Raw genomic sequence first — 21,787 nt, forward strand, 5'->3', positions numbered from 1 at the left:
TCCAAACTTTCTATCCATGAGTCTGGGAGAGAATGTATAGACCTAGGCAATGGGGTGGTATGTAGCCTAGTGGTTAGAGCGTTGAGCCAGTAACCGAAAGGTTGCTAGATCGAATCCCCGATCTGACAAGGTAAAAACCTGTCATTGTGGCCCTGAAGGCAGTTAACCCACTGTTCCGAGACCATCATTGTAAATAAGAACGTCCTTAACTGACTTGCCTAGTTAAATAAAGGTATAAAATTATATTGGTTTCTTGATTGTGCAGGGCGGCTAACAGAGTTTGCCTACAATTATAGTGAATTTCTATAGGATTTTGAATAGCCTCGTAATAGGGCATTTTCATATTTTCAAAATTAAGCTGACATTACCTTAAGCTACAGAATCTCACCACCGTGCATTTCCATCTCCTCCCCTATCCCCTCCCCTTTATTCCTTTCTAGAGCGCGCAGAGATAGAGGCTGTTAACAGTTGAATGAAACATGTTTTGTTGTGAAAACATGTTACTATCGATGTTCCCGAACAGGTTTCCCAAATTAAGCACTGGGTAGCTGCAGGAACCGGGTTGGAGAGCCCATGGCATAAAGAGTTTAGGCGGAAAATCACCTGGCTGCATGGAGTGAAACAACCAGAGTAGCCTACCCAGCAAAAATGAACCGTTGGGAAAGCGTCCTCCAATTGCTATTCCTGCACATTTGATAAATGGACCAAACTAAATCTAAACTAATGTAACATTAAGACAAGATCAAATTGAAAATAGTCTGATGGATAAAAATATGAAACCTTTTTTTCAGCCCGAGACTTTCCCCCCCATATCATCATGCAGCCCATATATGTTTTGATTTCTAAGACATTCTAAGGTCTGTATCTTTTACAGCTAAAGTTGCCAAATAACTCAATCTAGCGTATAGGACCCGTTTCAAATGACCACTCCTACGCTCAACATAGTGCGTATATGAAATGGCTGGCTCCGAAATGGGAAAAAGATATTCATTTTATTCAGCTAATTTAAATTATATTCTTCTTACTCTAAAATTGAATATAAATAATGATACTGTACTTATAAGCATATCCTGTCTGCTAAATGAACACACCTATAGCCTATGGCATGGCACATAGCCAGATAACATACAGTAGACCAACTCATTCTGTTCTTCTGAAATACATTTCATTCATATCCTAATGTTTTAGACGTTCCTAATATAAATACTGGACTTACTGTGATGGTGTATATTAAATTAATTTATATATATATTTTTTTTTTAATTGTAGATGTTCCAAAGGCGCTCGTTTGCAGTTTTTGTTCTTGGAAATGCTAAACGTGTTTATGTTAACTTCAATTACCGTGAGACCGGCAGTCTTTTACATGACAATAACCGTCTGGAAAAATGTAATGACCACCACAGCCCTAATCTAGCCATGGTGCCTTGACCGAGATTAGAAACAATTAGGAACCTCTGTACTCTCGCCAAGATTTTTGGAATGGACAGGTTGATGCAGAGAGAGAATAAGATCAGGCTTGAGGGATATAAGGAACAGAAGACCTACAAGTGGTGGACTAAAATGCAAACAAATGAGGAACAAGAATATGGACTATTGGGTGACTACTCATGCACTTTTGGGTGGGCACAGTCATATTGTTGTCCTTCATTCATCCAGGTGATTATATTTTTTGGACCACCACCTGTACCTTTGTAGAGGGAGATTTGAAACCATCTTCAGATAGGCCTTAGAAAGACAATTAACAAGAACAGCAGTACAGCAAATGTGAAATCAGCTTTCAGAAAATTCATTGAAAATTGTGTGTGTTCTTTTTCTTCTTATCCACAGAGGGCCAATATGGGTGCAGGTTTGTGTTCTCACCAAGCAACACACCTGATTCAACTAATCACATCTTGAATGAAGTCTATGATTAGTTGAATCCGGTTTGTACTGGTTGGCAAAAACAAAAGCCTAAATTCACATTGATCTCTGTGTGATCCGATTGAACACCCCCACTGTTATGAGTGCTACCTTCATGATTAATAATAGTAATGATCAGTTTATTTTAGTAACTTTAAGGAAAATGAATATGCTCCAATTTTACATAAATGTCAGTTTTGAACATTTAGAAATGAATTAGAATTGACTATTTAAGAGGTGGGCTTATTTTGAACACCCATGGGCCTAGTACGGACTTCTCAAATACACTATATATACACACACAAGAACGTGGACACCTTTTCAAATTCGTGCAGTTGGTGATTTCTGCCACACCCATTGCTGACAGGTGTATAACAATTGAGCACACAGCCATGCAATCTCCATAGACAAACATTGGCAGTAGAATGGCCTTACTGAAGAGCTCAGTGACTTAAGATGAAATCTCGCGTCTTGTGACGGCCGGCCGCCCAACAACCTGCCCGCTTGACCCTATCCCCTCCTCTCTTCTCCAGACCATTTCCGGAGACCTTCTCCCTTACCTCACCTCGCTCATCAACTCATCCTTGACCGCTGGCTACGTCCCTTCCGTCTTCAAGAGAGCGAGAGTTGCACCCCTTCTGAAAAAACCTACACTCGATCCCTCCGATGTCAACAACTACAGACCAGTATCCCTTCTTTCTTTTCTCTCCAAAACTCTTGAACGTGCCGTCCTTGGCCAGCTCTCCTGCTATCTCTCTCAGAATGACCTTCTTGATCCAAATCAGTCAGGTTTCAAGACTAGTCATTCAACTGAGACTGCTCTTCTCTGTGTCACGGAGGCGCTCCGCACTGCTAAAGCTAACTCTCTCTCCTCTGCTCTCATCCTTCTAGACCTATCGGCTGCCTTTGATACTGTGAACCATCAGATCCTCCTCTCCACCCTCTCCGAGCTGGGCATCTCCGGCGCAGCCCACGCTTGGATTGCGTCCTACCTGACAGGTCGCTCCTACCAGGTGGCGTGGCGAGAATCTGTCTCCGCACCACGTGCTCTCACCACTGGTGTCCCCCAGGGCTCTGTTCTAGGCCCTCTCCTATTCTCGCTATACACCAAGTCACTTGGCTCTGTCATATCCTCACATGGTCTCTCCTATCATTGCTATGCAGACGACACACAATTAATCTTCTCCTTTCCCCCCTCTGATAACCAGGTGGTGAATCGCATCTCTGCATGTCTGGCAGACATATCAGTGTGGATGACGGATCACCACCTCAAGCTGAACCTCGGCAAGACGGAGCTGCTCTTCCTCCCGGGGAAGGACTGCCCGTTCCATGATCTCGCCATCACGGTTGACAACTCCATTGTGTCCTCCTCCCAGAGTGCTAAGAACCTTGGCGTGATCCTGGACAACACCCTGTCGTTCTCAACTAACATCAAGGCGGTGACCCGTTCCTGTAGGTTCATGCTCTACAACATTCGCAGAGTACGACCCTGCCTCACGCAGGAAGCGGCGCAGGTCCTAATCCAGGCACTTGTCATCTCCCGTCTGGATTACTGCAACTCGCTGTTGGCTGGGCTCCCTGCCTGTGCCATTAAACCCCTACAACTCATCCAGAACGCCGCAGCCCGTCTGGTGTTCAACTTTCCTAAGTTCTCTCACGTCACCCCGCTCCTCCGCTCTCTCCACTGGCTTCCAGTTGAAGCTCGCATCCGCTACAAGACCATGGTGCTTGCCTACGGAGCTGTGAGGGGAACGGCACCTCCGTACCTTCAGGCTCTGATCAGGCCCTACACCCAAACAAGGGCACTGCGTTCATCCACCTCTGGCCTGCTCGCCTCCCTACCTCTGAGGAAGTACAGTTCCCGCTCAGCCCAGTCAAAACTGTTCGCTGCTCTGGCACCCCAATGGTGGAACAAACTCCCTCACGACGCCAGGTCAGCGGAGTCAATCACCACCTTCCGGAGACACCTGAAACCCCACCTCTTTAAGGAATACCTAGGATAGGATAAAGTAATCCTTCTAACCCCCCCCCCCTTAAAAGAGTTAGATGCACTATTGTAAAGTGGTTGTTCCACTGGATATCATAAGGTGAATGCACCAATTTGTAAGTCGCTCTGGATAAGAGCGTCTGCTAAATGACTTAAATGTAAATGTAAATGTTAACGTGGCACCGTCATAGGATGTCACCTTTCCAACAAGTCAGTTCGGCAAATTCCTGCCCTGCTAGAGCTGCCCAGGCCAACTGTTTTTGTGAAGTGTAAACGTCTTGGAGCAAAGACGGCTCAGCCGTGAAGTGGTCGGCCACACGAGCGCAGAACAGGACCGCCGAGTGCTGAAGCGCGTAAAAAAAATGATCCGTCCTCGGTTGCAAAACTCAGGACCGAGCTCCAAACTGCTTCTGAAAGCAATGTCACCAAAATAACTGTTCGTCAGGAGCTTCACAAAATGGGTTTCCATGGCTGAACAGCCGCACACAAGCCTGAAATCCCCATGCGCAATGCCAAGCATCGGCTGGAGTGGGGTAAAGCTCGCTGCTATTGGACTCTCGAGCAGTGGAAACGCGTTCTCTGGAGTGATGAACCACGCTTCACCATGTGGCAGTCTGACGGAAAAATCAGAGTTTGGCAGATGCCAGGGGATTGCTACCTGCCCAAATGCATAGTGCCAACTGTACAGTTTGGTGGAGGAGGAATAATGGTCTGGCACTATTTTTCATGGTTCAGGCTAGGCTCCTTAGTTCCAGTGAAGGGAAATCTTAACACTACAGCATACAATGACATTCTAGACAATTCTGTGCTTCCAACTTCGTGGCAACAGTTTGGGGGAGGCCCTTTCCTGTTTCAGCATGACAATGCCCCATGCACAAAGCAAGGTCCATACAGAAATGGTTTGTCGAGATCAGTGTGGAAGAACTTGACTGGCCTGCACAGAGCCCTGACCTCAACCCCGTCAAACAACTTTTGGGATGAATTGGAACGCCAACTGCAAGCCAGGCCTAATCGCCCAACATAAGTGCCGACCTCGACTAACGCTCGTGGCTAAACGGAAGCAAGTACCCACAGCAATGTTCCAACTTCTAGTGGAAAGCCTTCCCAGAAGAGGGGAGGCTGTTATAGCAGCAAAGGAAGGACCAACTCCATATTAATGCCCATGATTTTGGAATGAGATGTTCAACGAGCAGGTGTCCACATACTTTTGGTCAAATAGTGTTTTTAAATCAGTCTTACATATTTAAAAAGTAAAGTCATTCAATTTCACGACATTAACCTTTAATTTTATCTCCAAAAATTAGGATAGTATATGATAGGAATGTCCAAACTTAGATTTTGCTGGGCTTAATAAGTACACTTACCCTATTCCCACGCATAGAGAGATATACACTGAGTATACAAAACATTAAAACATGCTCTTTCCATGACAGACTGACCAGGTGAAAGCTATGATCCCTAAACATTAAAACATGCTCTTTCCATGACAGACTGACCAGGTGAAAGCTATGATCCCTAAACATTAAAACATGCTGTTTCCATGACAGACTGACCAGGTGAAAGCTATGATCCCTTATTGATGTCACTTGATATATCCAATTCAAAAATCAGTGTAGATGAAGGGGAGGAGACCGGTTAAAGACAGATTTTTAAGCCTTGAAACATGGATTGTGCAACATACCACCCTGCATCCCACCGCTGGCTTGCTTCTGAAGCTAAGCAGGGTCGATCCTGGTCAGTCCCTGGATGGTAGACCAGATGCTGCTACAAGTTGTGTTGAAGGGCCAGTAGGAGGCACCCTTTCCACTGGTCTAAAAAAAAAATATATATATATATCCCAATGCCCCAGGGCAGTGATTGGGGACATTGCCCTGTGTAAGGTGCAGTCTTTCGGATGGGATGTTAAACGGGTGTCCTGACTCTCTGGTCACTAAAGATCCCATGGCACTTATTGTAAGAGTAGGGGTGTTAACCCCTGTGTCCTGGCTAAATTCCCAATCTGGCCCTCATACCATCACGGTCACCTAATCCTCCCCAGATTACAATTGGCTCATTTATCCCCCCTGTAACTATTCCCCAGGTCATTGCTGTAAAAGAGAACGCGTTGTCAGTCAACTTACCTGGTAAAATAAATACAAAATTGTGTGTGAGCCGGTGAGGAAGGTGTTCATAATGTGTGGTATACTCTGTGTATGTGAAAGTCTACAAATGAAAGCAAGGTTTTAAAGGATTGTTTTAGTCAAATATATGTTTGGGCTTCTTGCGGCCAATTTGCATGTTCCGGCCCGCTGACCATCCGCTCCAGGAAAAAAATATTATAATAAAACTCAGTCCATGGCTGAATCTAGTTGTTCTCTGAACTAGGGAATCATAGTGTAATGTCAGCACCCACGTCCTGGGGTTGAGGATGGACGGAATGAAAGATTTGGTACAAGGAAAATCTAGGAATGTGAGCACATTAGAAATCAGCTCAGCATTAGCTCAAGGAAGAGGCAAAACATAGACTGGGCTATGGCAGGAACAAAGGCCCATACCAGGCAAGTTCCAGCAGATCAATCCAGCCATACCATTATGCCAGCCGGTGAATTAGTTCTACCAAACATGTGATCAAACTCAAGGAAACTACCAACTAGCAATTAGGATTTAAATATAACATTCTGTTACTAGAATGCAGCTTTTGTTAAAAATGCCATTTCAAACAGCTTCAGGCTCCTATTCCAGGATTTCCAGGGCATGACACTTTTTTGAAACTAGGCCTGTGAACTATCAAAAGTCCTCTGGAAAAACACACATAGCTCACTATATAGACGATAAAAGCACCCTTAAATGTCAGCGAGCTTTCCCTTCACAATGCCAGGAATTCTGGTTGTGCGGAGAGGCTCTCAGGAGCAGGAGCCTGCCTGGAGCCATGTGATGAAGGCGGGCAGAGTGATACAGATAAGGTCCCATCTCTCTCTCCAACAGAAATGATTTAGGGAGAAGATAAGCTTGACAGGGCTGGAACATAGTGTCTGAGTGGTAGGCTACCCCTGAGTGCAGGACGGGGGCAAAATATCACAGTCAAAACAACAACGGGCAAAAGAGCAACATCACTGCTTTCGGCTAAGGCAGCGGCAAACTAGCCTGGGTGCCAGTCTGTTCCTGCTCTCTTGACAACATTTGACATGGCAATTCCACAGGGAGTTGGCAAGAGAGCAAAAACAGATTGGAACCCCAGACCCCGCCAAGGCTAGCGGAAAAACGCCACAAAAAAGTCAAATCAGGTTAGAGACAGATAACCATAGCAGCCTTAAAAAACAGCTAGCATTGTGTTTTTGATGGAACTGATTAGCCTACTCATAGCCTAGCAGCCAAACATGTTGGAAACTGCTTTACGAGTTAAATGTTAAAAGCAAAGCTCTCAGAAACATGAAACTACCACAGCCCACATAATTTTGGTTTTATGGGTGGAGAGAACACACCCAGCTAGCTACCTCAGAGCAGAGGCCGGGCAAGCAGCTCTGACTCTCTCCAGGCGCAGGCAGCACGTACAGAATGGCTTTGGGACACACAGGGGACTCCAGGCCAGTCAAAGACAAGAGGTTATTTGATTAGCATGGAATTTTATTAAGCTGTGGGTGAAGAAGCAGAGTGGTGGTGGAGAGGGGGTTGAAGCAAAGGCTTCCATTCATTGAGGGAGATTGCAGCTAAGGGGGGAAAGAGGAACAACACCCTTGTGTGTGGCTGCCCTGGGCTTGAGCTTCGGAAAAGTCGCCACAGCTTTTTGCCATTAAGTCAGAGCAGAGCCAGAGAGTGTGCATTAGGTGAGTGCCTTTCTCTATGGCAGGCAGGCAGGGAGGGAGGTCAGGGAGACTAAACAACTGTTCTTCTTTAAAAGGGAGTTATTTTTAATATGGCTAGCAGACCTGGCACCCACCATGTAGATGATAAGAGGCCGTCTGCGCTCTTTAAAAAAGGTCCTAACTACTGAATAGTGTCTGTTCCAGGTGTGTAGGAGCCAAATAAATAGAACCACACCATAGAAAAAAGAGAAATCCAAAACCGAGGCTTGAACGCAAAATAAAGTTGTTTATTGAAACATCATGGTGCCCAAAAAAAATCATAGTGCATGAAAACACAAAATAAAAAAAGGTGAAAACATAAGCTTTTTTACCTCAGGTCATCAGTGTAAATTGTCAGCACACACACCTGGCTTGTATTTCAAGGTTAATTGCGTGTGTCACATGATCAAAAAAGAAAACACTGGAAAATCTATGAATCAGTACCAAGTACAATAGAACGCATGATCTAGATAATATAATAAATATACAAAAGCGAGAAATATAAATTATTAGGGAGCTTTTTTGGACACGTTTCAATAAACATCTTTATTTTGCATTCAAGCCTCAGTTTTAGATAATTATTTTTTCGACAGTGTGCGGTTCCATTTATTTGAACTCCATGTAGAGAACTCCTCTCCCCATCTGTATTAGGCTTAGCCTAATACCTGCTATCTTAAATTAAAGCTGCAATATGTAACTTTTCGGGCAACCCGGTCATATTCACATAGAAATGTTTGTTATAGATCTGTCACTCATTGAAAGCAAGTCTAAGAAGCGGTAGATTTGTTTTATGTGCGCCATTTCTATGCCTCCCATTTATAAGTTTCGTTTATGGGTGGGGTGGGGGGGGGGGGGGTCAATAGTGTCACATCAGGATATTATTATGGACGACATATGGCAATATCATTTTGTACAATATCGCAATACTTTTGCGCTAGTCGGCTGTACCAAAACTGTTATATTTTTCCATTATAGCTTGTTCTTCCTCTTTTTAAATAGTTAGCCAATTTGTTTTCAGCACTTATTTCCATGACTGATCAAAATAAAACTCTCATGCTCTCTCGTCCCTCGAATCTCAACAAATCTAAAACCGTGAGAATCACAATACATATCGTATCGGCACCTAAGTTCGTGATGATATTGTATCGTGATGCCCCTGGCAGTTCCCAGTCCTATTCATTCTTATCACACATTTTAGGCAACTTGCTTGTGGGTATTTCTATAAATCATTGGGCAAATTTTGGGCAAAATTTAAAAGTGGTTTGAAACAAAAATATATATATTTTGATGCAGTTACAAGTGTGTAGTTAAAGGAATATATGCAAATTCTCCCATAACTCCAACTATACAACATAGACCTAGGACAATACATAATTTAAGCAGGGTTCATACAGACATTGGCAAGTCAGATTCAAGGACTTTTCAAGCACTTAATTGTAATTTAAGGACCTCAATGTTAGACAATTGTATAATTTATATAATTGTACATATAGGGCGTAATACAAACCCCTCCCCAGAAAGCACGCAAAGTGTAAAAAGAAAATAGGCCATTATCACAAAGAATTTGTTTAGGCCTTGCTTTAGACCTTGCCAACGCATTGATATTCAAATTATAATTACTACATTGTAAAATATGAGCCAAGTTGGAGCCAGCATTAGATGTTGTCATCCTCATAACAGCACGTGGTTTTACCGCAACAGAGTTTCGCAACACCCTTCAACTGAAGCGGCAGGAAACAAACGAAAGTGGCAGATATAAATCACAGATATAAGGGAGAATGAAAAAGTATAAATTGCCTACGATAATTACAAGCACCAAATTAAGGAAACGTCAGATTTTCAAGGTAGGCCTATTCCAGTACTTGAACTTCTGAGCTCCAAATTCAAGATTAAGTAGGCTACTTCAAGCCCCTTGTATTGTTTAAATTAAAAGGTGTAACATGGAAACCAAAATGTATTTGACATGTTATTTAATCATCAGAACATATTGTGAAGACGAACACAAGGCTATGTAATGTGTTGGCATTCTATTCAGAATGATTAATAAGAATAGTGTTGCACAATAGTCTATCCTACACAATTGCGCACAGTAGACTCAGTGTCCAATCCGGGCCACAAAACTGAAAATTACCTTGATGCTTTCTCTGTTAAATCTAATGAGACCCTGCTGTAAATCAAGCAGTAGTGCTGAGCGATTAGTGCTTTTTGCGGTCGGTCCGGTTTGGATAAATTAAGAAAGAAACCAAAGCAAAAAATAGTTAACATTCAATTGCCAAAACATTGATCATATTTTTTTTTAACAGTCTGTCAGGTCCACATTGATGTCGACCCAATAGATAACTAAGAAATTACTATGAAATTATAAAATATGATTTAGTTATTTGATGACTACTATTTTTCATTGCTTAAAGTAATCATCTCATCTATGCTCAGACAGTAGCAGCCAGGCCATATAACATTGTGCTCCCCATACAGTACTATCTTTAGGTCACACTATTTGGCTAGCATGCCTATCATGCTGCAGAGCTGTCTGATGAGATCATTTTACTAGTTCTTCAAAGTAGGTAAGGCATACTTTAACAAACTGTCTTGGTACCTCTCGTCGTTGTGTACATTCCTCTTTCACGCGGTTTGTGTGTGTATCTAACCTAACGTAGCAGGCGTAAAAGTGTATCCGTACGCAGATCAGTATATAATGACAAGATGCTCATGTCTACACCCTAACAATGGGGGGGAAGGGGGGGTCGTCCCAAAAGAGGGAAGACAGGCGACAAACTTTAGTCCAAATTAAGGTTGAATATGGTCATTGTAGTTAATTACGTTTCAGCGCTGACATAGGTTAAATATTTGCTTAATCAAAACTACAACTCTCTTCAGCCCAGCGTCCCACATTGTAATTGACTTTATTTCTTCGATTTCTCTCTTGATTTCTCTACAGAAACGGCGCATTGGGATCACAAAAAATCCTTAGTAAACAGAATTCAAGTAATTGAACTGATGTTGGTAAAACAAAAAGACAGTTAACTGAGCACTATCAAGCACAGAAGAACAGATAAACATCAATTCGCTAGACATATTAGATCCAACATGCATACAGGCACAATTGTCTTCACTGGCGAAACAAATTACCTTTTTTCAAGCACTTGGGCTGTTGTTGCATCGCATGTGCTATCACAACAGCTGTTCGTCTATTGATTGTCATTCATAAAATTCCTTCCTGGATCAGATAATGATGCTGCTTGAAAATATCAGTGTAATTAAACAGCTTGACACCAAATGCTCATCATACAAGTATTATGTATAGTTAGTGACCATGTTTACATGCACACAGTATTACGGTTAGTACCTCATATCCCACTTAAGGTCTTATTCAGGATAAGCTGTTTACATGCACCTTCGATATCCCGCTTACAAGTATCCCTGTTGCCATGAATATTCCTCATTTAAATTCATATGGGTGAAATGGAATAGTAACTTAAATATGGACACTGACTGTAGGCAAATAACCTCTCACATATAGCATAATATTTCCAGCAGAATTATGCATTTCTAGTAGTAAAATTACACAAAATATTTATTTATTCCAGCATCTCTGAGAAAATGTGAATGCACGTGTAATGTCCTCTGACACTCACGCAAGCAGACAGTATTTCAACCACATAAAATATGCACCCAAGGCAAACTGAACCTTTCATTTCCTTAAAACCGATCAAACTGATGACATTAACATTTTGGACAGGACCAATCTTTTCACTGTTATTGTGCTTGCTCCTGGGTCTCTAAATACAGACAACTTTACCAGTATTAACTACACTGAACAAATATATAAATGCAACAAAAATGTTTCATGAGCTGAAATTCAAATCCCAGAAATGTTCCATAAGCACAAAAAGCTTATTTCTCTCAAAAGTGCACAAATTTGTTTACATCCCTGTTGGTGAGCATTTCTACTTTGCCAAGATAATCCATCCACCTGACAGGTGTGGCATATCAAGAAGCTGATTAAACAGCATGATCATTACACAGGTGCACCTTGTGCTGAGGAGAAAAGACCACTACAATGTGCAGATTTGCAACACAACACAATGCCACAGTCTCAAGTTGCGGGAGCGTGCAATTGGAATGCTGACTGCAGGAACGTCCACCAAAGCCGTTGCAAGATAATTGAATGTTCATTTCTTTACCATAAGCCACCTCCAATGTAATTTTTGAGAATTTGGCAGTATGTCCAACAAGCCTCACAACTGCAGACCACGTGTAACCACGCCAGCACAGGACCTCCACATCTGGCTTCTTCACCTGCGGGATCATCTGAGACCAGCCACCCGGACAGCTGATGAAACTGGGTTTGCACAAGCGAAGAATTTCTTGACCTGACCGCAGTTCAGCGTCGTAACCGACTTCAGTGGGCAAATGCTCACCTTCAATGGCCACTTGGCACGCTGGAGAAGTGTGCTCTTGACAGATGAAATCCGGTTTCAATTGTACCGGGCGGCGAGCGGTTTGCTGATGTCAATGCTGTGAACAGAAAGCACCATGGTGGCGGTGGGGTTATGCTATGGGCAGGCAGGCATAAGCTGCGGACAACGAACAAAATGTCATTTTATCGATGGCAATTTGAATGCAGAGATACCGTGAGGCCCATTGTCGTGCCATTCATCTGCCGCCATCACCTCAGGTTTCAGCATGATTATGCACGGCTCCATCTCTCAAGGATATGCACACAATTCCTGGAAGCTGAAAATATCCCCATTCTTCCATGGCCTGCATACTCCCCAGACATGTCACCACCAATTGAGCATGTTTGGGATGCTCTGGATCGACGTGTACGACAGCGTGTTCCAGTTCTCGCCAATATCCAGCAACTTTGCACAGCCATTGAAGAGGAGTGGGACAACATTCCACAGGCCACAATCAACAGCCTGATCAACTCCATGCGAAGGCAATGTGTCCCGCTGCATGAGGCAAATGCTGGTCACACCAGATACTGACTGGTTTCCTGATCCACTCCCCTAGATTTTTTCTTCTTCTGGCATCTGTGATTGACAGAATCATATCTGTATTCCGAGTCATGTGAAATCCATAGATTTGCATCTAATTTACTTATTTCAATTGACTGATTTCCTTATATGAACTGTAAACTTTGAAATTGTTGCCTTTATATTTTGTGTAGATTATTCATGTTTCATTCTACCAATGTAAGACAATCTAGTGAGCACTATTTTAGTCTTCTGGGGCAACAAGTTGACAGAAGAAAAGCTGCATGTATCTAACTATAGTTGACAAACTGGCCTTCCAAATGTCTGAAATTTGCCTATAATATGGCCTACCAAAGGCCGGAAACTATAAGCAGAAACTTAACTAAATTAGGGGTGAAAGTAGTTAGTGGGCTATACGATACAGTAATGAGTATGAGCTAAATGAATTTGTATTGTGGACTGAACTGCACAGGTAGCCTACTTTTTGAAGTGATTTGTTTGACAATCAGATAAAAGCATCCTCACACAACACCCATGACAAGAGAAACTGAGCCTGCACAGACCGCGAAAAACATTAAAACGGGATAAGATGTTTACATGCCACAGTATCATGTCAAAGATAAATATTTCCCAGGCATCTTAACCCTGGTTTCTCATAACCGCGATAGAAGCTTTTTTCGGGTTATTGTAAAACTCGATATGCCGTTTATGTACGTCAACTCAAAAACAGAATACTTGAATCCCCCCGGAAAATAGGGGGATATGGGTGTGCATGTAAACATGGTCAGTGAAGAACCATGTTAATGACAGTATCAACTGACGTTTTAATTATCAAGTTAAGGTGACATTGTTAGAAGCACTCGATTTTGCCATCGCATAGATTTTTGGAGAGTTGTCCGTCAAAAAAATATATATATTGTCTTCACCCCGTAATATAAGGAGACAAAATGTTACACTGCATTTCTGAGATATATACACTACCGTTCAAAAGCTTGGGGTCACTTAGAAATGTCCTTGTTTTTGAAAGAAAAGCAATTTTTTTGTCCATTAAAATAGCCAATTGATCAGCAATAGAGCGTAGACATTGTTAAAGTTGTAAATGACTATTGTAGCTTGAAACGGTTTTTATGGAATATCTACATAGGCGTAGAGGCCCATTATAAGCAACCATCACTCGTGTTCCAATGGCATGTTGTGTTAGCTAATCCAAGTTTATCCGTTTGAAAAGGCTAATTGATCATTATAAAGCCCTTTTGCAATTATGTTAGCACAGCTGAAAACAGTTGTTCTGATTAAAGAAGCAGTAAAACTGGCAGCTTCATTAAATAGTACCCACAAAACACCAGTCTCAACATCAACAGTGAAGAGGCGAGTCCGGGATGCTGGCTTTCTAGGCAGAGTTCCTCTGTCCAGTGTCTGTTCTTTTGCCCATCTTAATCTTTTATTTTTATTGGCCAGTCTGAGATATGGCTTGTTCTTTGCAACTGTGCCTAGAACTCCAGCATCCCGGAGTCACCTCTTCACTGTTGATGTTGAGACTGGTGTTTTGTGGGTACTTTTTAATGACGCTGCCAGTTGAAGACTTGTGAGGTGTCTGTTTCTCAAACAGTACTTGTCTTCTTGCTCAGTTGTGCACCAGGGCCTCCCACTCTTTCTATTCTGGTTAGAGACATTCTGCGCTGTTCTGTGAAGGGAGTAGTACACAGCTTTGTACGAGATCTTCAGTTTCTTGGCAATTTCTCGCATGGAATAGCCGTCATTTCTCAGAACAAGAATAGACTGACGAGTTTCAGAACAAAGGTCTTTGTTTCTGGCCATTTTGAGCCTGTAATCGAACCCACAAATGCTGATGCTTCAGATACTCAACTAGTCTAAAGGCCAGTTTTATTGCTTCTTTAATCAGAACAACAGTTTTCATCTGTGCTAACATAATTGCAAAAGGGTTTTCTAATGATCAATTAGCCTTATAAAATGATAAACTTGGATTAGCTAACACAACGTGCCATTGGAACACAGGAGTGATGGTTGCTGATAATGGGTCTCTGTACGCCAATGTAGATACTCCATAAAGAATCTGCCGTTTCCAGCTACAATAGTCATTTACAACATTAACAATGTCTACACTGTATTTCTGATCAATCTGATGTTATTTTAATGAACAAAAAAAGTGATTTTCTTTCAAAAACAAGGACATTTCTAAGTGACCCCAAACATTTGAACGGCAGTGTATATATATAAAAAACAAACTGTCCGACAGCTAGATCCAGGATTCAAGTTCAATGGGTAATTTAACTGATTAATGCTTAATATATGATATAACTTACACTGCCATGAATGCAAGGACAGAAAATGTATGTTTTTTATGTCACACGACTTTGGACAAATAATTCAAGACACCTACCATGAAAAAGGGTTAAAAAAACGTTTTAAATCAACTCCTGAAATTTATTGAATATAGCTATGATCAACCCTTATAGCTGAATGTAATAACAAGAAAAAACCTGCAGATTTTTTTCAATTACTTATCAACAGCTGTAGCAAGTTGTCCAGCATACCAAAACCTCAACGGTACCCTAGTTTATAGAAAAGCCCTTATGCAGACAGGTATGAACCTATAACATTGCCGTTGCTTAATACAACTACAGGAAATTCAGGCTAGTACTTTCCATTGAGTTACATTACATACTGCTTCACATGGATTATTGAATGATCCGAGTCCTCGGGAAGCAGAGAGTAAGCGATATCCTCGAAGCCCAATTCACCAAAGAGGCTAGTTACAGTGTAACCACACATATGGACTACTTAGATGTCACACTGGATAATATGCAGAGGCTTTCGACTACCATATGGATCGAAGACATCCAGCATTCACTAGAATGCTCTGAATGATATTAACAGAGACAAAGGCTGTGTTCCAATATCCACACGTGATTGTCATTAAAAATGCATGCCCAATACAATGTTTTATTCTAAGTGGTATGGACATTCATAGGAACATAGGCAGACACAGGAACATAAGAAGACACAGAACAGACCCTGACTGACACGCACTCAAGGAGGCTACATCACCGTCTTCTCTGGGGGAGAAACCTCAACAACAGTTTTGTTTTCGTTTTGCATGATTGATAGACTAGACTCGAGTCTGGAGGTGTTCCTCTGAGGTTTAGCACGTGGCAGTCTGATACAAGTTACATCATGAGCGGGGAATGAGTGACACAGTAAAACGTCAGGGCAGGCAGACCCAAGCAAGTTAACTGATGCAGCTGGGTTGGCAGGTTAGAACAGGCGTGATGCTACCACTTCAGAGGATATTAAAAAATAAATGTCCATGTATAGGCCTACTCTCCAAAGAGTTTGTTCTAATATTGCCTGTACATCAGAAAGGAGGCCTTCAGGCAGACAGCCACAACCCCTGTCACATTTGGTCCACTGTGCCTTTCTACATGCCTTTCCTGTTCTGGTTCAATGCACTATCATTGACAACCAAAAGCCCACCCTGGTCTCGGAGCATTTCGTATTATTCTGTACATAAATCCGAGACACTCCCTTTAGCATATGTTCCATTTCTTATTAATTTGTGGATGTCCACCACCCATTTCGTATGATGTGTTACAAATTTCCAAAACGTCTATGTTACGAATTCTAGCTAAGTGGTTAGCGTTAGCTATGCTAGGGGTTAAGGTTAAGGGACAGGTTAGCTAACATGCTAAGTATTTGCAAAATAGCTCAAAAGTAGTAAGTAGTTGAAAAGTTGGTTAATAGCTAAAATGCTAACTTTGTCCATTATGAGATTCGAAGTAGCATCCACCTGCCTTTCGTTTTTGGATAGAGTAACGATCTGTCTTATGTCACCATACCATACTAATTTGAGTGTTCTGTGAACATTTACGTCTTGTCTATGAGACCAGGCTGCAAAGTCACCATGGTCAAGGTAGGACTGTCTGTCCATCTTCATGGAAACAAAACTACACTATACAGTTATTTATTATTATTTAGACTGCAAAATACCCTCGGGTTCAAATAGCATAACACCTTCACCATCAGAAGCGTTGACGATTTTAAAATAACTACTAGTAGTAATGAAATGTGTCAATTGTAATTATATCAATAATCAGACATACCGGTATTCCACTTGATTATGTTGATTTAAAGTTATTCAGGCATTCTAGCATAGATGCCTGATTAATTAACATGGACATTTAAAAATATATATATAGATTAACTAACGGTTCCCGGAAACAGTAAAAAAAAAAAATACTGGAATGACGATATAGATATGTTTTATTTCCCTGACTGATCAAAACAGTCACTCGGCAGCAGACATAACTTTAGTGAGCAATATGTTTGGAACATCAAATCGCAATCACGCAACTACGTGTTATTGCAATAACGTTATATATAATGTAGAATCGCAATACATATCGTTTAGGCACGTAGTTACGTATCGTGATAACATCGTATCGTGAGGTCCCTGGCAATTCCCAGCACTACTAACGTTACATCTCATGGTTGTTTTGGATACCACTTGTTCAGCTTGTTAGCCAAATAATGTTAGCTGATTAGCTAACGCTTACAAGGTAGCAAGCTAATCTTCAAGACGTCGGCTGGCTAACAAATATAGCCTATAGCAGGTAGCTATTCATATAACTGCCTACACCAGGTAGCTAGAAAGTTGAGTAGCAAACTAACTTTAGTTATTTAATCTAACGTTAGCTAGCTAATTTACTCAAACCAATTTCAACTTGGCTAACGGTAGCTAGCTTACTAACACATTCATTACCTAGTTAGCTAAATTATGCTAATGATAGTTAGCTAATTTAATAACATATCTAGCTAACGTTAGCCAACTTTAGCGAGCCAAGCTTATCGTCAGGTTAACGCTGGCTAGTTTACTTACCAAAAGGCAATCAGTGTTTATTTCCGACTTCGGGTCCTTCAACATGGCATCGATTTTCTCAAAACGAGCTTCCAAACTTTCTCCAGACGACATGTTTGCAGACAAGTAGAGTTCCACGCCGGTGCTATAGCTAAATAAAACGAGTTAGCAATCTAGCTCAATTGCTAACGTAGCTGTTAGCCTAATGTTATTTCCTTTGCGTGAACTCAAGTGCTTAGCAAGAACCCGCAGATTCAATCAAAGAAACGTGTCTCTTCTCTCTTTTTCACTGACCATGAAACGTTTAAAGTGGCGTTTGATATTCAAAAGCCACATTTTCAAAAAATATATTTCCCTAGTTCAGCCAGGTTTTGCAGACAACTTCAGCAATTGCAACTTGCTAACGCTAGCTAAATTAACTTGGCTAAATGCATCAACAGATTAGTCGGCGTCCACAGGATGCCGCAGAGGAGTTGTGCAGGATTTAAAAATAGATCGATACATCCAAAGAGTAAAACTTAAATACAGTTTTAAAAATCCGATAGGTTGCAAAGTAGCCACATTACTCCCAGGCTTGTGTCCATATATCAGTGTAAGGCCCTTGCAAAAAAACTATAAACGAGTCTGACAGCTGCAAAGTAGAAGTGGCGGAAAAACAATGATCCTTCCAAATTTCGATCAGTTTAAAACACCGTCTTGTTACAACATTTCATTGCCGTCCGTTCGCAGTAAGCCTCACATTGTCATCGGCCATCGATATTGACCGATACAGAAGGGAAACTTTCTGGTTCTACATAGATAAATCTGGTTTTGATCTAACGTTAGCTATGTTATTTTTCGAAAAACTAAACGATGCCCGATTTTCTCCCACCGCCTGACCAACATGTCCGCCTTCCTGTTCAAACACCCGGAGAAGCAACTTTGAAACGTCAAGTACTGCGCATGAGCCGCGGTGGAGGCTCGTTGAAGGAGTTTACCACCATAGACGGTATGGAGTTTACCCAGGCTGGGTTGTTGAGTGCACGATCATGATGATGACAACATGTTGTAGGGCCCAACTCAAACACGCCCCTCTTTACAATATACATGCAATGTAAATTCAACATAAGGAGGCCCGGCAAAACCCCATTCAAAAGTAGGCAAATACATCCTGCTTTATCTAGCCTTTCAGACTGCCACCCAGCCAGTACTTCAAAATCAAATAGAGATTTCCAATCCATCTACACCGGTGTCAGCACTCAGTGTAAAACCCCAGTTTGCAAAGGAGTTTGTGCATGGGCTAGGCTTAGTTCTCAACATAATTCTGCCGGGCTAGGCTTACTTCTCAACATAATTCTGCCCAAAAACAATTCCAATTTAATTTGGGCTTTGGTGGTAAGCGTTGATGCTGCCCTGTGATAAGCAGTCTCCAAATAGTTTTGCTTGTCCATTGTGTGGCGCAGCGGTCTAAGGCAATGCATCTCAGTGCTAGAGGCGTCACTACAGACACCCTGGTTCGGATCCAGGCTTTATCACAACTGGCCGCGATTGGGAGTACCATAGGGCGGCGCACAATTGGCCCAGGGTTGTCCGGTTTTGGCCGTCATTGTAAATAATAATTTGTTCTTAACTGACTTGTCTAGTTAAATAAAAAATAAAATACAAATACAATTTCCAGCGCGCCTCACCAGGGTGCTGTTGTTGGAGACGCATCGCTGCGGGCTCCACCAACGTTCCGTCACAAAAATAAAAACTAACATAAATCATGTAGCAGATATAGGATATGGTAGAAAGAGTATGTGGCCTTTTTTGTAGCCTACAGGCTGGATATAAAATGTATGACAATGTAATGAGTCGGGACACTTTTTACATCATGCTGGTTTATCCGATCAAATAGCCTAACCTACAAAATGCGCTATCATGTTAACAAACATGATAAAAAACAGGACAGGTCAAAGTAAAATGGACAATCACAACTGTTGTCCAGGAGTTTCACCCAATTGTCATGATCAGTGGTTTCAAGTTGTATCTGTCCATTTCTGACAAGCTAATCATGGCGAAAAATAAAATCAATACGCATTTCCCGCTGTGTAAACACATTGCAAATAGCCTCACGATAACTGCTGATAAAGTTGGGTAGATGATTTTCAGAGCTTAAATAGCCAAATTGATTAGTCACAGGAATCAGGACTAGTAAAGCCAATGCAACGGCCTGTTTAGCAAATGGTGGGGCTACCACATGGATTCATACAATTCCATTGTGGGCTGATTTGGTGAACTACACACCAGTAAGCCGAGCTGACTTCTTTTGGACATCTTTTTTTGGTGTTTTGCAAAAGGTAGGCTTACCACATAGATGGGCAAAATTAAATTTCAGGCAACAATGTAGGCTACTCCTACAGCGGTCTAAGGAAGTACATCTCAGTGCTAGAGAAGTCACTACAGACCCTGGTACGATTCCAGGCTGTATTACAACCGGCCGTGATTTGGAGTCCCATAGGGAGGCACACAATTGGCCCAGCGTCGTCCGGGTCAGGCCGTCATTGCAAATAAGAATTTGTTCTTAACTGACTTGCCTAGTTAAATAAAGGTTAAATAAAAATGTAATAAATTAGCACAGACCAACTCACGCCATCTTTTTTTGGTGCAGTCTGGACCAACCTTGATTTCCACATACATGGACATTGATTTTTGATCTAGTCCAGAACAAATCTGAACCAATCAAAGACGTCTATGTTTGGTTCAGATTTTGTCCGGTCTGGGCCAGCTTTGATTTGGCCCAAACATAAATGTCTTTTCAACTTTCATTCAGAACCAAAAATTAGTCTGATTTCAACATCCAGAAAATACATATTTTCAACATCTGGAAAATACTTTCATTCACATGCGAAAATTTACCTAATTTGCTTGGTCTGCCTAGGGCGGCAGAATAGCAAGAACATGCTCATGTAGCCCAGGTATTCCCCCCAGGGGTACACCAAATAAAAATGTGATTCACATTTTAAAAATATATATTTTCCAACAGGGTTATACATTTGGGTGAGTTTTTTCTCTCGCCTGAGTATCCTCGTTTCACTGCCAAAAATACAATTAAACAATCTAAAATTAAATTAAACCATCTGGGTGTTCAGTGAAATAACAACACAGTCAAATACATGTAGCCAGGTCAAATAATTAACATCCAATCACATTAACCGTTAATCTCCCGCGAGAATTCTACTAACGATCCATATGTAGCCAAACGTAGCTGCTGCTCATGTTGGCATCTGTACTGATGGCGCAAAAGCCATGACAGGGAGACATAGTGGAGTGGGAATACGCGTGCAAGCAGTTGCTCCCGACGCCACTTGGGTACACTCCAGCATCCACCGAGAGGCTCTTGCTACCAAGGGAATGCCTGACAGCTTGAAATATGTTTTGGACACTAAAGTGAAAATAGTTAACTTAAAGCAAGGCCCCTGAACTCTCGTGTATTTTCTGCACTATGCAATTGTAACCAACTTCACATAGCCCCCCCAGAAGAAAGGCACACGGACACCCACACTTCAGGTTGACTTGTTTTTTTTGACTTGTTGACTTGTTTTTTTTCTGCAATAAAAGATATCAAACAATGATGAAAGGCATTGACAGGACGGTCACAGCCACACGTTCACTGGTTAGGTAGAACACAATATATCTTTTAGATAGGAGCAACAGTAATGATACATGCCTTCAATGTGAAGTGATATTAATCCATAAATACAAAGCACAAGTACAACCCTTTTCAAATAAACCTTTTAAGGTAGTAAGAAAATAAACATTCACTTAATATTCCAATAAATCACCTGCTAGCAAATCACCTGCTAGCAATAGCTAGCTTGACATTACAGTGCACTGACTGACGACGGTGCTAGTCAGCTCGTCATTAACATGGCTAGCTTAACCAGCAAAAACTTGGTTAACTTGCCGAAATAGGCCTTAAATACGTTAACGGTGAACTAAATATATACAAAGTCACATTCACTATTGAATATGAACCCGTTTTCCAAAGACACTATTGTGTTATACAGTTTTAAACCGTTTTTATTATGTACAGAGGAAGGAGACACGACCCTGCTCTCAGAATATCTCTCTCAGACTGAAGAGCAGGCAGACCAAATCAAATGTATTTATAAAGCCCTTCTTACATCAGCTGATATCTCAAAGTGCTGTACAGAAACACAGCCTAAAACCCCAAACAGCAAGCAATGCAGGTGTAGAAGCACGG

At 41.7% G+C, this 21,787-nt stretch overlaps 1 protein-coding gene across 6 annotated transcripts in view; it reads right to left on the bottom strand.

The window, feature by feature from the left end:
- Positions 1-18,535, bottom strand: part of LOC139560408 (rho-associated protein kinase 1-like) — a 78,781-nt gene extending 60,246 nt beyond the window's left edge. For 2 of the 6 annotated variants that reach the window (XM_071377145.1, XM_071377144.1), the window contains exon 1: positions 17,584-18,529. In XM_071377145.1, coding sequence (XP_071233246.1) covers positions 17,584-17,676 — 93 coding nt within the window. In that variant the 5' untranslated portion in view covers positions 17,677-18,529. Of the gene's footprint in view, positions 1-17,583 lie in introns of all 6 variants that reach the window. The other 4 variants (XM_071377147.1, XM_071377146.1, XM_071377148.1 and 1 more) reach the window with 3 other exon arrangements.
- Between the last annotated feature and the right edge of the window lie 3,252 nt (positions 18,536-21,787).

Source organism: Salvelinus alpinus, chromosome 30 (genome assembly GCF_045679555.1).
Source record: "Salvelinus alpinus chromosome 30, SLU_Salpinus.1, whole genome shotgun sequence".
NCBI classification, from domain to species: domain Eukaryota; kingdom Metazoa; phylum Chordata; class Actinopteri; order Salmoniformes; family Salmonidae; genus Salvelinus; species Salvelinus alpinus.